General features: G+C 35.8%; 1 protein-coding gene across 1 annotated transcript; it reads right to left on the bottom strand.

The window, feature by feature from the left end:
- Positions 1–1,708: 1,708 nt before the first annotated feature.
- LOC149922519 (speckle-type POZ protein-like) lies at positions 1,709–3,091 on the bottom strand. The gene is made up of 2 exons (XM_090163564.1): positions 3,019–3,091; positions 1,709–2,933 (listed from the first exon to the last, which is right to left on the bottom strand). Exon 2 carries the CDS (start codon positions 2,797–2,799, stop codon positions 1,846–1,848), a length of 954 nt encoding a protein of 317 aa, XP_090019690.1. The 5' UTR covers positions 2,800–2,933; positions 3,019–3,091; the 3' UTR covers positions 1,709–1,845.
- Between the last annotated feature and the right edge of the window lie 14,548 nt (positions 3,092–17,639).

Raw genomic sequence — 17,639 nt, forward strand, 5'->3', positions numbered from 1 at the left:
GAAGGAAATGCACGTAACCTTTGAACGGTGCAGCGCACAGAGATGATTCAAACACCATTAGATAGATAATTGTACGGCAGGGAAGTCAATACTATACAAATCACGACAGTAAATATTAATAATGAAACTGTAAATTTGACTGTTTCTGTAAAAATTACAGGACTATTTTTGTATATATTAAACTTATTATTTACCATGGTGAATATTAGTAGAAATTATGTTTAATTCAGAGAAAACGGCATGGTATTAGAAGATAAAACTTTATTTTAAACAAGACATTTCTTCTGTCGTTTGTTAGTTTTAATTTTCAATTAAAACGCTAAGGGTTACGTCAAACGTATTAGCATCCAAAGGGCAGGGTTTCCACCAAATGTTCACGGTATACGTCTTATTGTCCATATGCGAAAGCGTCGGTTGGGAACAGGCGAGTGTTCTACCATAGGACCACCGACGCTTATTTGATTTTTGATTTTTTTTTAAATATCTTAGGACAAGTGTTCTTTGCATTTAACATGTAAAAGGAACAAATTTAAAAATTTACCATAAACGAAATATTTTCCAGTTGAAAGATTGTCTTACAAAACACGATAACTTTGGATTCCTTGCATTTCTCCTATCTGAAATTTATTTGTGACGGTTTAATAATAATAATAGCAGACGTTTATATTATATTACCCGCCAAAAACGCGGTTGTGGACACCGCATCACGGCTTAATATTTACGCATTTATTACTCCACTTGCCAATGTAAAATGAGAAAATTAAAATTCATAGGGATATTTAACGATTTACAAACCATATTTTCCGTATCTATTAGACTAACTAACACAAACTATTTTTCACCTGAAACGTGTTTTGAAAAACCAGTGGGTACATGTATCAAGCGAATAACAGTTTTGGGAGATTATAATATATCTCTACGGGAGAAGTGTTCAATTTCTAATAAAAGTGACAATTTTATTTGTTATATTCACATTTCTTTTGACGTATGCATTCATTAGGCCAAGTCAAGAACTGATTTTCTTCTTGGCCCGCGGAGTGCGCAAGTACATTAGCATGGAATGGAACAATGGCTCCAGCTTCCACCCATTTGTCCTCACTGATGTCCACCAGACCCTCCTCGTTCTCCTTTGGGTGCCCAAACATGGCCTTGAAGTAGGGAGATGATACGGAAATAATGCACTGTCCTAGACCTTCAACCTAAAGTCGATGCATCTATTCTTCCGGCAGAAGAATTTGACGTGATCAGTCCGTCAGATTCCGTCTGAATTCTGACTAAAGAAATGGTCTTGTTAAATTCGAGGAGTGCGTCCCCAAGTCGGGCACAGGGAGGGGCCAAACGTGTTACTTGGGATAAATTTACTGTGAATGGAATGATTATCCTTCCGTGGCGTGGGGAAAGACAAGAACAGAGAAAAAATAAACTTTTTGGGGCAGTTGTTGGAGGTGAAATTATCAAATCAAAAACTATGGAAGCCACTTGTCACTGAATTAGCTCCGGCGAACATTTTCCCCGCCATGTTGCCCTTTCATTTACCTTTTTTGCTGAGTTGACAAGTATTTTACAAAATTGGCAATATGCTACCAAACAAAATAGTTTCGCGGTTTAAATTTGGAAAGAAATGTAATCTCCACTCTGAAATTCTAAATGTGAGGTTTCAATTTCTTGAAATTCTTAAATGTATTGTGTGCCAATTTAAAACGCTTCATTCATGAAAATGAAATTCAACTTTACTAGCATCAAAACAAAAACACAATCCAAACTACATAAAGTACATATAGAATAATGAAAATAAAGTGGTGATTCATTTTTCGAAATCGACAACTCGCAAAGCGGCGGACGTTCTTAAGTCTTTGCGTTGTGTTGGTTGGCGAATATCAGCAAGTCCAGAGCGTTTTCGTCGGTGAGTTGACCAATCAAGGTTCGCTCGCTGAGCCGCTTCAGGCCTGGGATGCCTTGCATTTCTCCGATCTGAATCATTTTGCGAGCGGTGTCGCCGAGATTGGCCGGTGGGTTGTTCAAATAGATGTAATTGAGCAACGCCTCCAATTCCTGTCCATTCATGTCTTCACTAAGATCCACCAGGCCCTCTTCGTTCTCCTTCATTGGGTGTCCAAACATGGCCTTGAAATAGGGGGATCTGACGGACAGGATACACTTGTGGGCGTCAAACAAGCCGCCATCCGAGGCCTTCAACTTGACGTCGGGGCAGATCTTCTCTTCGTAGACCATCTTCACAATCTCCAATGCCGTTTCTGATGGGGTCATTCCGCTAGCTTCCGGCTGAATCGTTACTTTAGAAATCGGGCTTTTTAATTCGAAGTGAGCAGTGACCTTGCATTCCAAAGTGAGATGTCCGTCCAACAACCATTCTTTTATATTATTACGAAGATCGTCACGACTGGTAAACTTTTCCCATCCTTTACCATTTATCATGTCGGCGAAAAGTAAATGTTGGGAAGCCTCTGTGCCCTCGGTGAGCACTTTCTCGTTACGAGCATCAAGCAGTGATAAATCAAAACTAACCTTTCCATCCTTCACAACTTCGGTTAAATTATCAATATACAGAAATGCGCAGACAAATTCTTTGCTTAATGCAGTCTCACCCCGCGGATAGATTTTCAAATGAAATTCGACCCCGTAATCTGTTCCCTTGGTGCAAATGAAATTTGGACTGCGAATGTAACTCCCGATCTTCGCGGGATAATCGAGAAAATTATCGATCGTCCAAACCGCTCTGAAGTGAGTCGGTTCATTCTTAGTGCGAAGGAAGCAACCATCTTCGCTATTCGAAGCCATTTGCTCTCGATTCTCAGTTTAAAAAGCGTGATTTAATTTGAAGGCCGAGAAAGTCAGAAAAACAGGAACACAATTTTAAGCGCAAAAACCTCTTCTTTTCGATTAGATCAGTGTTCAATGGTGGATACAATTATCTATACGAGTAGAAAAGATAAAAATAAAAAGGGTGAGTGAAACTACCTTGAATGACGACCTATTTCCTCTGACAACGATTATTACACAATTCCTAAGGGAAGACGACCATTTCCATTGAAATCGGCTTTACTAAACCTAACGAAATTATCAAATCTAATGTCATGGTAACAAAAAAGCGCGAGCGCGTGACAATTAAACCTGAAATTATTAGGCGGCGCGTGAATTTGGATTCCATTTTTTCTGAAACAAACATTTCACGCCATAGCAACAATAAAACGGAGTTCGCTCGTCTTTAAATAAAAGCACGTGCTTTTTTCATTTATAAAAATTAATGAACTCTTCATCGCGAAAGATTTCTATTTTTTCCGCGTGCTGTTTCTTATGAATGAAATTGCTTAGTTTTATTAAAAGTTCCGATAAATGAAGGGTTCGTCCATACATCAATCGTTTCGTAACTTCGAAACGGTGGCCTAAATTGAAAAATTGCCATATAACATTTTCGTCTTAAAATTACGCGTAGATCCCATAGACGCTCAATTTTGCAACACCCTGTATTAAAACGGTATAATTAATAAATGTGTACTCACATTTTTCTCAATTTCTGGAAATTTAGAGATGCTAAAAAAGTAAACTACATCCAAAATTTGTCACTTTGAAAACTTAAAGCCTGGCCGTCATAGGTCAACGGGCTCGGCCTCACCTTCTGACTCCGGGTGGGCTGATAAAGGGGTAAAATTAAGGCGGACCCATTACTTAACAAGTACGATTTAAGTGCCATCTACACAACAAGATTTTAAATGGCTGAATGCTGAGAGCAGGCTGAGCAGGGAGCTCATTCTCCTATATTACATTGTAGGGTAGTTATAATCGATTTTAGTTATTCTGCGGTAAACCGGGATACAGACACAGTTAATTTTTGGACAATATTATTTATTTTAGTTATTTTAACATAAATGGTTAGAGCAGAAGTGGGCAATTAATATCAGGGGCGGCTATATAGGGCACGTAGGGGCGCAAGAGATTTTGGGGGTGCAAATTTTCGAGTACTATAGGGTGATAAATAGGGCTGTGCGAGTACTCGAAAATCATCGATTACTCGGAATTTTTTGAGGTCGAGTACTCGTCGATTATCGATTACCAAAAAATTGCATAGTCGAGTACTCGATTACTCGAACGAGGTGCTCTCTAAACTCGTCGAGTATTTTTTTTTCTATCCTCGTTGCTTCAAAGTTCAAAGAGGGGTTTTTAAAACATTTTGGGGGGAAATAAACGGTACCTACAAAGTTGTGAAATCTGTTGTTCATTTAAATTAAAGGAATATTTTTCAGCATTGAAAGTTATTAATTACTCGAATAAAACCAGCTCCTAATCAAGTACTCGATAACCCGACTCGGTAAATATATTACTCGAGGTTTTTTTTTAGTTACTCGACTCGAATAAGATAAAGTTTCCCCTTAATCAAGTACTCGATTACTCGACCCGACTTCAATATTACTCGAATCGAATACTCAATGAAATCTATTTGATACTCGATAACCGACTCGATTGCCTAAAACCACTAATCGCACAGCCCTAGTGATAAAGTTTATTAGCTGGCGCTAATGGTAGGTAGTGAAATGTTTAACTTCACATGGAGTTCAGTCTTTATACACGATTAGGTTATCTTACCGAGTTTCGAGTTCTACTCTACACACGACGTTACCATACACCAATTTTAGTGAAAACAACATTTCGATGTGTTATTCTTAACTGATTTCTGCCTTCGATAATTTGTTTTTTTTTATCAAAAACCATTTTCCAAACGCAGCATATTTTTTGGGTGAATAGGTGTAGAGCATTGAATTGGGAATAGGCGTGTTCGCCTTCGGGAGTCGTGGTTTCGCGAAACAAATTCTGAAATTTCGAGTCGGCGCACCCAGCCGTCAACTATATGTATCATTATACCGGTGGCGCTATCTATAACTTTCAAAGTACATTAATACTATTAATTCAATTGTATAGTATATAGTTCCCACCACAAACAGCGGATGGCGCCACCGACAAATGATAAGGTTCTTAATTTTGAAAAATTTGTTTCGTGGAAGGTATATTGAAATTGTCATTCTAGTAGGGCTGTGCAAAGTATTCGTCATTATTCGATTTGACCAATTTACTTGGTCATTTTTAGGCTAAAATATTCGCACCGACAAATCGAATTCTAGTTTTTAAAATTCTAGAATACCAAATAGTGAACTTTGAAAAACCGGCTATTCTATTTAAAAAAATTAATTTGATTTCGTCGATTTAATCAAAATTTATCAAATTATTTCGTATTTGCATAACATTTCTACCGCCAGAGGGCACTAAGTTAGTATTGTAATCGTTTTACTCATTAACGATAGGCAGAAGCGACGAATTTTCTAAGCGTGGTAAAACCTACTAAATCATACGCGACGGTAATACTACTTACTCCCTTTAAATCCTTTAATACGCTAAAAACTTTTTTCGAACTAAAATGTAGTATTTGATAGAATAATTTGAGAAAAAAATGAATTTTGTCCAAATTTTTAAACGTCGCGCTATTTGGTCAAATTATTTGGTCATTTTCCAAATTCAGTCCGACAGAATGATTGTTCCCAAAAACCGACGTATTTGGTATTCGCCAATACCTAAGAAAAAAAAAACTATTCGTACAGCCCTACATTCTAGCGGTACTATTTCCAATAGAGTGCCAGCAGCTTAAAACCCTGCGTCGTCACCAATGTTAAACGTCCAATTTTAATTTATTCAGAATATCATTAGTTAAGTAGTTACAACAGTGAGTTAGACGTACTATAACAATGCACAATTGAATTAAACCCTTTTTACAGTACAAGTTTGTCAGTTGAATATAATACAAAGCAAATTTTAATGAAAGAAATATCTACAGAGGGTATTATAACGACCGTTCGCTTTTTGGTTTATAATTTTAACGGAATCGGGCCGATTTTAATTAAACTATAGTTTATCGAAATTTTGTTAAAAGAATATTCCCTAAGGCCACGCGATAAATTTACGGTAATAATTTCCCGTCGCCGTTATATCGAAAATTTAGTTGATTCGGGATTGCCAGAACTTTAATGTTGTGGGCGAGTGATTAGAAAATAAAATGGCAACCAGAATTATGCAAAATTATAAATGTTTATTTTTATTCAGAACAGTCTATTTAACGTTCTAGATTTAACTTTCATCAATAACCCAACAATATATATCCCTCCTACGTAATTGTACAGAACTGGTACTCAAGTGTCCAAGACTAGATTTGTCTTAGTTCATCGTGATTGAAAAATAAACCAAAACACACTTACACTTACAGTTAAGTAAATATCATAAATTATACTGAGTAATTTTAACTAAATTCAAACTACCTTACTATAAACTCTTGTCTTAGTTAACAACTGAGAGCTGTTCTCTACTAATTACTTCCAATCTACTTAATTAGCCTCACAGGTTGAGTTGATAATTTCAAGGGTATAATTAGGTTTTTCCAATTAAAAAAATAAGAACAATCAATTTTATCTTACAGCTGACTTGAGTTAGTTCACAATTACTTTAACACTTTCAGTCTTAAACACGCACTGTTCATACACTTAAGCCCATTCACTCACGTTCCAAACGCGAAACACAATTTAACTCTTTTCTTGACCGAAGACCGAACATACTAATTAAAACCGCAGAGTTACCTCATAACTTTTGACCGACACCAGGACCCCGTCCTGTAGTAGTTCGTCTGTCAGCCAAGAACTAAGAAAGACTAAAGCTGGTTTCACACTCGACGGAAAATATGCCGGAAAGACGATAATAAACGCCGAGCTGAAAATTGATTCCCATTCGATATACCGCTAACGTTCAACTTTACGCTGCTAATTTTCCGTCGAGTGTGAAACCAGCTTTAATCTTCTTTATTGACGGCAACGGCTTTATATACGTTTATTTGGCGTTTTTACCTCTCCGAGGGGACAAAGTCCCCTAGGAGGGGTTATACAACGACCGTGTCTGTCTGTGGGTGGGTCTGTGGGTGGGTCTGTGGGTGTGTCTGTCTGTCAGGACTGCGAACGCGTTCGCATTTTCGGTGCAAAGTGTAATCACTGCGTACGCAGTTTCTCAAAGGGTTGGCAAAACCACCGTGTGACGGTGAGCGTTAACGGATGCATTTGCGGTTTGGTTTGGATGGTGTTTTTTCGCTCACCGTCGTGACGGTTTGGTGTATTACGGTTTTTGTAATGTTTATGCGTAGGTTGTGAGTGTTGAGTTTGTTGTGTTTGTGTTCTGATGGATGTGCATGTTGAGTCTGTTGTGTTTATATGGGCGTTTTCTCTCCAACTTCTTCTTAATGACTTTGGGACGGACCGAGTGCTGAGTGTAATGCTACCTCTCAACGTCCAATGGCAGGGTTTCCACCAGTTGTACACGGTATTCGTCTTAGTATCAATTTGCGATCGCATCGGGCGGGATTTGAACCCGAGACCTCCTGATTGACAGGCGGACGTTCTACCACAGAACCACCGACACTTGTTACGCCTTATTGAAAATTAGACCTTCAGCTTTATCGGAAGCGTATTTAATAGAGTACGAAATTTTGGTTTAATTGAAATAGAATTGAAATTATTGCATCGAAGAAATTCTAATTTAGCGTTTCTCTATTGATTAAAAACAAATGCGCCACCCCGGTTTCGAACCCAGACCATTCGGCTTGGCAGTCGAGCGCTCTACCACAGAACCACCGATAGCTGCTTAGATTCACTGAAATTAAGACAGGCATCGTAAGCATAATAGGTAATAAAGTCTTTTTTTATTAATGAATTTATGAAGGCCTAATCTGGTATTTTTTAAAGGTTAAATCTTGTTTTAGCGCAGTCAGCCGAGATTAGAGGGTTAAAGGGTAGACCCTGTGGGTGGTCCACTTTCTTAACGACCTATATATAGTTCTGTTAATTCAAAGGAGATAATTTAACGTTAATTGCTTTAAAAGCTGGCGGTTAGTCAAGTGGCTCTCTGTGCTTTGTTGATGGTAAGGTTTTTGCTTCTTGTAAATACATTTGGTGTGGATATTTGGATATCTACGATTTCTAACGCAGTCAATGATTTCTTGGGTGTGCGAGTCATTATATGATATTGGAAATTGGACGGCATTGGTCTTTTTCATGTGGTATGCGTCACAACGTCAACAGGAAGTGAACGAGTCGTCCACTACCAGATATCTACGGTATCTTCATCAAGGGCGAGTGTTGAAATAAAATGAGCGTTAAAGATGCGGCAAGTATTTCGTAAGCGAGTAATTCCAAAAAGCCTCTGTAGATATTTATTTCATTAAAATTTGCTTCGTATTATATTTAACTGATAAACTTGTTCTGTAAAAGGGTTTAATTCAATTGTGCATTGTTATAGTACGTCTAACTTACTGTTGTAACTACTTAACTTATGATATTCTGAATAAATTAAAATTGGTCGTTTCGTGTCAATTATTTTAATTATAATAAAAATTTTATACCGGGCGGGATAGAAATGGGTTAATATGTTTAACAAATAACTCTAAATTGCGGAGATATATCTTTAAGGGTTATCTCGAGAAATTAATACCACTAGGGACAATTCTTCCGAGGAGAGGTATATTTTGGCTTGCCAACTTGTTAGATTATATTTTTTACCCGGTTTCATTGATAGTTCTCTACACGGTGGCGCTATATTATTACTTTGATATAGTTTCCGCGGGAATTTTGAATAATTATCATTCAATAAACAATATATACAGATATTGTATTAATCCGTTTAGTTCATAATCATAATTGTTCCTTTACTTGAATATTTTCCCTAAGGAAGTCAATGGCTCGGCGGTGAACTATCCGCATTATAACAATGCGACCCGAGTTCAATTCCTGATCACGATCAAATTTTACATTAAAATACTAAAATATTTAATTAAATATAAGATTAATATAATCTATAAATATTTAATTAAATATAAGATTAATTTAATTTATAAATATTTAATTAAAAATAAGATTAATTTAATTTATAAATATTTAATTAAAAATAAGATTAATTTAATTTATAAATATTTAAAATGATGTAGAATAAATTATAGTACCTAACGTTATAACTTTGTAAAGGACATTCGCCAAAGCTGTTAGAGTACATCTCTTGCACGAGGCAGACCCGGGTTCGATTCCCGGCCGGCGCCAAGAAATCGCAAATTGATACTAAGACGAATACCGTGTACAACTGGTGGAAACCCTGCCATTGGACGTTGAGAGGTAGCAGTACACTCAGCACTCGGTCCGTCCCAAATTCATTAAGAAGAAGTTGGAGAGAAAACGCCCATACAATCTCACAGACTCAACATCCACCACCATCATAACACAACACCGCACCTACAACATTCACAACACGAACTCAACATTCACGACAAACTCCACACCCACAACATTCACAACACGAACTCAACATTCACAACAAGCTCCACACCCACAAGTTTCACAATACGAACTCAACATTCACAACCTACACATAAACATTACAATAACGAAATATCCAATCAAACTGAATTAAAACTGTCGCGACGGTGAGCGTTGACGAAAAGACCATCCAAACCAAACCCATCCGCATATCAATCCGTTAATGCTTACCGTCACACGGTGGTTTTGCCAACCTTTAAACTGCTAAAACGGTTGTTCGACTGCGTACGCAGTGATTACCATTTGCCCCGAAAATGCGTACGCGTTCGCAGGACACACACCCACACACCCACCCACCCACAGACACGGTGATTGTGTAACCCCTCCAGGATACAAAGTACCCTCGGAGCGGTAAAAACGCATCAACTGCTAGCACTCTACAGTGCCCCCGCCCAAGGGGGGATTATTCGTAGTAACGGTTTTTCTCTCTGTTGGATATTGACGAAAGCCTCTAAGCTCGGTCGCCAATGACGTAGATGGATGCCAAATCTTAGAGGTACCTCGCGTTCGCACAAAATTCTAGCCGTCTTACTTAGCTCCAAACTATATCTGTCTTTATAAAACTAAATATGCGAGTATAACTTTAATCGGAAGTAACATGCTTTTAATGTTAAAAGCATGTTATTTGTTTTGATTTATTACTATTTTAATGAAGTATTAAATGTTGGAAAATTTATTCAAAATTCTTTTAATTTTAACGGTCTTAATCAAAGTCATACATTTTTAAAAATATTTTAACATTAATTTTAAAATATCACAAATACTTTTTAACTATGTTATTTTTCACTAGATTATTTTTGGCAACTAATTAAATGAAAAAAAAGGAAAAGGTCATATAAGACAACCTTGTTAAAATGTTTTTGGTTAAATACATTTAAGAGAAAAAAATTCATGTATTTTACAAGTCTTAATCTTTCATTTTTAACATTAGATTATTACTTGGTGAGCTTTTTCATTTTTTTATCACGTTTCCTTTCTTGTGATTCTATATTGCTTGCAATATTTATAAACTATATCCTGATGAGTGTTCTCATTTTAATGTACGTGAAAATTATTTATCTTGGATATTGAGTAAATAATTGGCAAATTTTATCGGTAAAATTTTTTACAACACCCTTTTCTTTACTTATACTAATTAACTTAGAATTTGTAGCCTCTTTGTGATAGGAGATAAACATTTTTTCAAAATTATTGACATCGTTTAAGAATGTATTGGACGGAATTACCAAACCACCATAACTTAATTGAGTAACCCATGAAGGAATGGTATACGAGTGGTCGTTTAGAGTGTTTGAAGAACATTTCAGATCAATATTGGGGTATTTCTCCACAAATTTTTTTGCCACCCAACCAGCTAAATATTCCAAGCCACCTTCCTCTTGTGGGGACAAATTTTTTTCGCCATTCTCTTTAGTTTTATTGTTTGTTTTGGGCGAATAGTTATCATTTTGTACATGTTTACTATTTTTTGGGGGTGAGGTAAATATTTCTTTAGACATTTGACTTGGTCTTAATATTACACAATTTGTGAGGTTCGTTAACTTTGGGGTTTTTTTTAATAGGAGAATGAGTGGGAGAAACTACATTATTAATACTACATATTGAATGTACATTAATGTCATTTGAAAGTAAGGACGTAATGTCATCAATATTTTCCATTATGTCTTCGTCATCTACTATTATATCAGATTGCTTGAGAACATTTGTAACAAAGTATTCATCGCAGGATTGAGACCCAGAGTTAACATTTGATTTCACTATTCCTGGATTTTTACCAAGAACGATCATCCTAATCCTGTAAAAGGCATTTATAGGAGTAGGATGATCGTCCAACCCTCCTCTCGTTCTCAATTGAGAAAAAAAGTTTTCTAAGCAATCCTGATTTAACCGATGGGTCAATATGTATTTAATTCCATACTTATTTTTTAAATCATAATAAAGACCTTTAAGTGATTTGTTCGATATTATAATACTTTTCTGGAAAATTTGCAGAATCCCGTTTTTTTCCCATCACAGACCATAGCATTCATTGTGTATGACATTTTATCTAAAATTTCATTTTGAGCTGAAAAATTAATACCATAACCACATTTGGATTCTGGGGTGTCATATTTAACAAAGCTGTTCATAACATCGAACCAACTATTTACTGTTTCTATAAACTCTGCTGTTTCATTACAGAGCCCCATTCTCTTAACAGCTGTTGCCACGTTGTGCGATAGAAGTTCAGCGGCTAGCCTAACGTTCTGTCTTTGCGTTTTAACACAGTTGAAATGCAGATTGGTTAGCTTTGGGCACATTTTTATTTCACCGACATCACTTTTAAACATTGTAAGCACTGGTTCTTTAGATATCTTTTGGTCGTCGAGTATAAAACCAGTATCGTATTAATTTCAAGCGTCAGCAAAACAGTAAATTTTTTCATTAAAATCTGCCGGATTTGAAAACCAAGTTCTGTTAACAGAGATCCCCAATTCCCTCCACAATCCCTGATTCCCGCCACCCATATCGTTGACACAAGCAACCATCTCAAATCCAGCTTTTTTCAAATCAATAATGGCAGCTGAGAGAATAGATTTGGTCATTTTTTGATCCAGCCCTAAATATATTGGCTGTTTCCAGCTGTAGAACAAACCACGCGCCATTATGACTTGAAGCTGGGAATGAGGTCCAATTACTTGGTCATCTTTAACGTTATATTCTAAAACAGATTTGACCTTCACCTCGTCAAAAGTCAGAACCACTAGCTTCTCTTTAACATTCATTGTTTGCCCATTTGCTCTCATAATGTTTATTACATCATGCAGTAATCCCTGACTAAAATCTAGTTTGGCTGCATAGCGTTTTAAGGTCGAAATGTGAGGCAATGGATAATGTAGCTTTTCTCGGAGATATATATAGCTTGGTTTGCCCAAATACCTTAATGCAAATGCATTAGCTAAATCATCATCACCCCATTTGACTTTTCTCTTTCCCATTATCATTCTCATTTGACATGGAGTAAAAACTTTTCCAAGTAAAGCTTGAAAATGGCTATTCTGCTTTTCTTAGGCCTAGGGTGGTGCCTTGGGTATTAGCCTAGCTGATTATTATTATTATTATTATTATTCTAGCAAAATATTCCTTCTATTAAGCCCTTTGATTTGATTTTTAAGCCGGCGGTTTGAATATGTTAAATAAAAAAGTTTATATTTCATGTCACCAATTGTTTTATCTTTTCTACGCAGTCTTTTACGGAGGTTACTTTCCCTTTTTTCTGACCTTTTCCTCCAATTTTTAAGTTTTCCTATTATTTCTATTGCATTACAGTTACAATTAGTTCTACGATGGGGTGGATCCTTTAAGCAATTTATGGGAGAAAGTAGATAATTTAAGCTTTTGTTTATAGAAACAGTTTTAGACAACACTTGAGAACTACTGGGGTTAGTTAAAGAACAAAGGTTAGTTGGCGATGACACAGTTGGTGATATAGAGAGAAAGCTAGTGGTTGTTGACAAGTTATTAGAGTTGATGTCTAACGAGCAAACTTGGTAATCAGTTGGTACATTCAATAATGAGCTAGTTTCATTTAAGTTTGGTGTAGAAAATAACTTTGTACTATATGGGTTTGATGCTAATTCCTTAGAATTCAAAGTTGGTAACAAATCATTAAAATCTAAATTTTGAAAATAATTTTTAAATGTATTATTTCTAATAGGGGTGGACTGACAACCATTAAAATCTTTGAAAATTGAGCTATTGCAATTATAGGCACGAGTTGAGATATGAGGTGAATCACTCTCTTTAAAATAGGAACTTTTGGAAGTATCACAAATAGAATTTGAATTTCCATTTTCTTTTGAAAGTTCATGTAGTTTATCCATAGACAAGGAACTTTTGGTATTATTATCACAAGTAAAGGTTATGTTCGCTTTTTCACTAGAGTTTTCTTTTGGATCTTGTTGGTTTATTGAAGACTTAATGTTCAAGGAACTTTGGTTGTTATCACAAGTGGAATTTAAGATCTTTTCACTACAGGTGTCTTTCAGAATTTCTTGGTTTTCAGTAGGCTGTATATCACAAGATACATTTGATATTGGGTTTTCATTAGAGCATTCTACAGTAGTTAGATTATATTCTGGGGGTAGAAGTTCATCTGGGGTTGATTTTTCACTGGAAATGGTCTCGACCTAAAAATTGATTAATGTTATGTTTAATATTTTAATGAAAAAAGGATTAATTTTTTAAAACCTCTTGATCACTTGATTTTCGCCTGTCTCTTGATTTTCTTCCCATGGTTTGGCATGCGGCTTCATTGATTGGTAAGTTGATTGAGGGGATAGCCGATGGTATTAATAACTTCTTTGATTTATAATTCATTAAGTCTGCCATCAAATTTCTTTGAAAGTCTTGTTCGATGAAATGCTCTGAACATATCCTGGCACATTTTAAATTTAGGTTGTCTCGTAAAGATCCACATGCCTTTATCCATTTCTGTCGAATATTTATTTCGGATGGAAATCGATGGTATGACACATTCTTACCCCTACTTCCAGTAAAAAAATTACTACACCCAGAAACTGAGCAGCGTTGACCTGGCATTATCCTAAATCAATGGCGAAACGTGGTCTCTAAATTCAAAATAATCAAGTCAAATTAAGGCTTCAAAGTTAAGACTCGGCAATAAATAATACTAATTTACAACAGATTATTCAATAAAATCACTAAGCTTGCAAATTACCACTATAACCTATATAATACTCGAAGCTATTTACTACATTGAAATTTAAAAAAATTATTTTTACCTGCGTTTGAATTATAAATTGGTTAGCCATGATGACAAGCCATCGTCCGACGGTCCGAATGGGTAAAATCCCAACTTCTGCTACACGCCACTCGCCGATTTTGTTGTGGTACCCCAAAATATAACGCGACTACGCGAAGGCTCGTTTATTCGGCAGTGGCATCCACTGACGTCATGAAAGGGGAAACACCGGTTGTTTGCCTCCCTTTTTTTGCGCGCCGATCTCTCGTTCCCCAGAACCGGCTCTATAAGCCAACCTTATTATACGCAGTATTTTACGAACCTTGGCCCCCGCCAGCAGTAGGCACGTGCCTATGTTCAAAAATTTTAGGCCTATTTTAGGGGCCTCTAAAAGTTTAAAAAAATTGCCTCTGGGGCCTCCAAATGTGATTTTTAAATTTTATTTATTTTTAAAAATTGGTCATCTAGCCCCCTAAAAAAAGAACTCTCATTCAATTCCAATTTCCAAGAGTCCTAAATGGCCCTAACAAAACGTTCCCTTTTGAACCACCTATACTCGAAATCAATATTACTTGAGTACACAAACTCTGCTTTTGGTAGTGTACTCTGTTAACATTGATATAGAGTATATGACAAAAGACTGGCCCGGGACGGGGAAGTCCGTCGTGCAAAGAAAGCAGCAAAAAAAAACCCCTGTTCGCCTCAGTGATAACTTAGCTCCAACCAACACAATAAATATAAGCTTAGTTTCTAGGAATTCTACAAAAGGGGGCATAAAGTGAGAAACTGGATTTCTTTAATACGACTTAAACCGTTGTAACGCTTAAACGAAGGGAAATCCCAGCGGAGCTGAAGTCGAAGCGTAAAGCATCGTACCAGTCACTACTTTGAATAGAGAGCGTCCTGGGGATTAGGGTTTTTTCTTTTTTACTCCTTGTCCCTTTTGCGAAATCACGTGATATCAGTGACCACTGATCGTAGAGAAAGGACCTAGACCTTCGGTGGTCGGACTTGTCCCAGATAACGCGCGTTTCTTCATTACGTTTTCTGCTCCTGAACAAACAGGTAGTTCTCAATTTCGATTATCTCCCAGTCAAATTTTTTCTAAGTCCAATACAGCTTTTTTAAAGGCTATTTAGCTGTTTTAAGCTAATTTTAAACAGCCTTTTTCAAGGCTAATTAGCTATTTTAGCTAAATTATTCAAAAAGCCCTTTTCAAGGCTAATTAGCTATTCTAGCTAAATTATTCAAAAAGCCCTTTTCAAGGCTAATTAGCTATTCTAGCTAAATTATTCAAAAATCCTTTTTCAAGACTAATTAGCTATTCTAGCTAAATTATTCAAAAAGACTTTTTCAAGGCTAATTAGCTATTCTAGAAAAAATATTCAAACCGCTTTTTTCAGGGCTTTGATATAGCTGGTATTATTAAAAAGTCTGTTTGAAGACTACATAGCTTTAACTAAGCTTTATTTTCTTAAACCTTTTTAAGGTTATTTCGCTATTAGTATATAATAGTAGCATTTTCAAATATGAGTACCAAAAATTTTTTATCTGGGTCCCAAAAATGAGAAAAATGGAAAAGGGAAGATAGTTTCGTTAGTAATCAGAAAGGTGCAATGGCACGTTTTTTGAAATCGTCGGCGCAAAGCCATAACTATAGTTCTGAGAAAAACCTAGCCAAAAAATTGGGAAAGGGTTTAGAATCCTTGGAGACTGATAACAGTCACTGTTCTAGTAATACTGCTGAAGTTCTTCCAAACGTCAGTACTGATATGGAAATGGAACTGACTCATGAAGGAGAAATTGCAGAAGTAATTGCAAACCCCAACTCTAACCATGCACAAAATACATCAAACAACGTGTCCAATTCAAAATAAATGGGCTTACACGCGTTGAATAACTTGGATATTAGTCTAAACTAAATCCTTTTCCTAAAAGATTAATTGGCGGTAAAAATCGAGGTTTCAATTCTTCTTGGTATGAAAAATATCAAATGACTGAATATTCAGTTGCAAAGGATGCAGTGTATTGTTTTTGTTGCCGTCATTTTTTAGGCAGTAGAAACACTGCATTTCTAAAGGGATTTTCGGATTGGAAAAACATGGGGACACAATTCGAAGAACACTTCACTTCCAACAAATCTTCTCACCAACTAGCCTACAAAATGTACTTAGACTACATGGAATCCAAATCCCGTGGATCAATAGTTTTCCAGGTTAACGATCACCATAGACTAGACGTTATTAGAAACAGAGAGGTCCTATCTACACACGTGGAAGTGATTATTTTATGTGCCCAACAAGATTAAGCACTTCAGGGGAACACTTACACATCCGCCGACAATATTGGGAATAGGGGAAACTTTATTGCAATATTAGATATTTAAAAAAAAATGTCATGATTTAAAAGCAAGTTTAGTGAGAAAAATTATTGTTCAAGAGGTATAGGGTAGTTTGGGCGCTTGGCCAACGTGTTTAGATCCGGGGGTCCGAATTAAAACGTAATAATTAGATTACTTTGAAATTTAAAATTGTCAAAATTATTTTAAGCACTAAACAAGAGGCTGTTTTACACATCAATATTAATTTAATAAGTTAAAACACAACAATAAAACAGTTCAGCTTGAAATTGCGCGAAACTAGACAATGGCCACTGTAGTCTTCCCCCTTAACAATGGGGAGACAAGCCTAAATAAGAAGTTGATGAATTTGGGTAAAGAGGTAATCGAAGGGTGGAATTCTTCGATTAAAAGTAAAGTTGGTAATATTTATTTGTAAATAATATACTTAATAATAAAAAATTTATTAATTTAATAATAATAAAACTTTTATTAATTTAATAATAATAACATTTTTATTAATTTAATAATGATAAAATTTTTATTAATTTAATAATAATAACATTTTTATTAATTTAATAATGATAACATTTTTATTAATTTAATAATAATAAAATTTTTATTAATTTAATAATAATAAAAATTTTATTGATTTAAAAATAATAAAATTTTTAAATAATTATATACAATTTGGCTAGTTAAAGAACAACAAAAATTACAAAGGAGGTTTTTATGGGGGCCTCTTAATCACGCAGGGCCTACTCGCGAAAAAATCCTGGCGGGGCTACTGGCACTCTATTCAATGGTGTAGAGTGTGAAGTCGAGTAGTCGACGATCATCGAGCTTGAATAGTTCCCGCCGGGTAATTTGATGGGAAATGCATTTTTTTTGCTATTTTCGTGATAAACCAGGATACGTGAAGGAAGGAAACGTGATTGGACTATTCAAATGCTATGGTAAAAGCTAATTTTGAGGCTTGAGGAAAAATTAACGCAAAATTTGTTCATTGCGCAGCTCATAATCTTAATCTCGTTGTAAATGAAGCTGTAGAAGAAGTTAAAAGATGCCACTGATTTTTTGACACACTTTGGTGTCTCTACAACTTTTTTCATGCCAGTGTTAAACGATGGGAATTAATTAAAGAAAGTGA

This window comes from Leiobunum rupestre, chromosome 11 (assembly GCF_980474605.1).
Source record: "Leiobunum rupestre chromosome 11, qqLeiRupe1.1.hap1, whole genome shotgun sequence".
Classification (NCBI taxonomy): Eukaryota; Metazoa; Arthropoda; class Arachnida; order Opiliones; family Sclerosomatidae; genus Leiobunum; species Leiobunum rupestre.

What these genes read in the sequence shown, in the direction of transcription:
- LOC149922519 (XM_090163564.1), bottom strand. Translation starts at nt 2,799, where the DNA reads ATGGCTTCGAATAGCGAAGATGGTTGCTTCCTTCGCACTAAGAATGAA.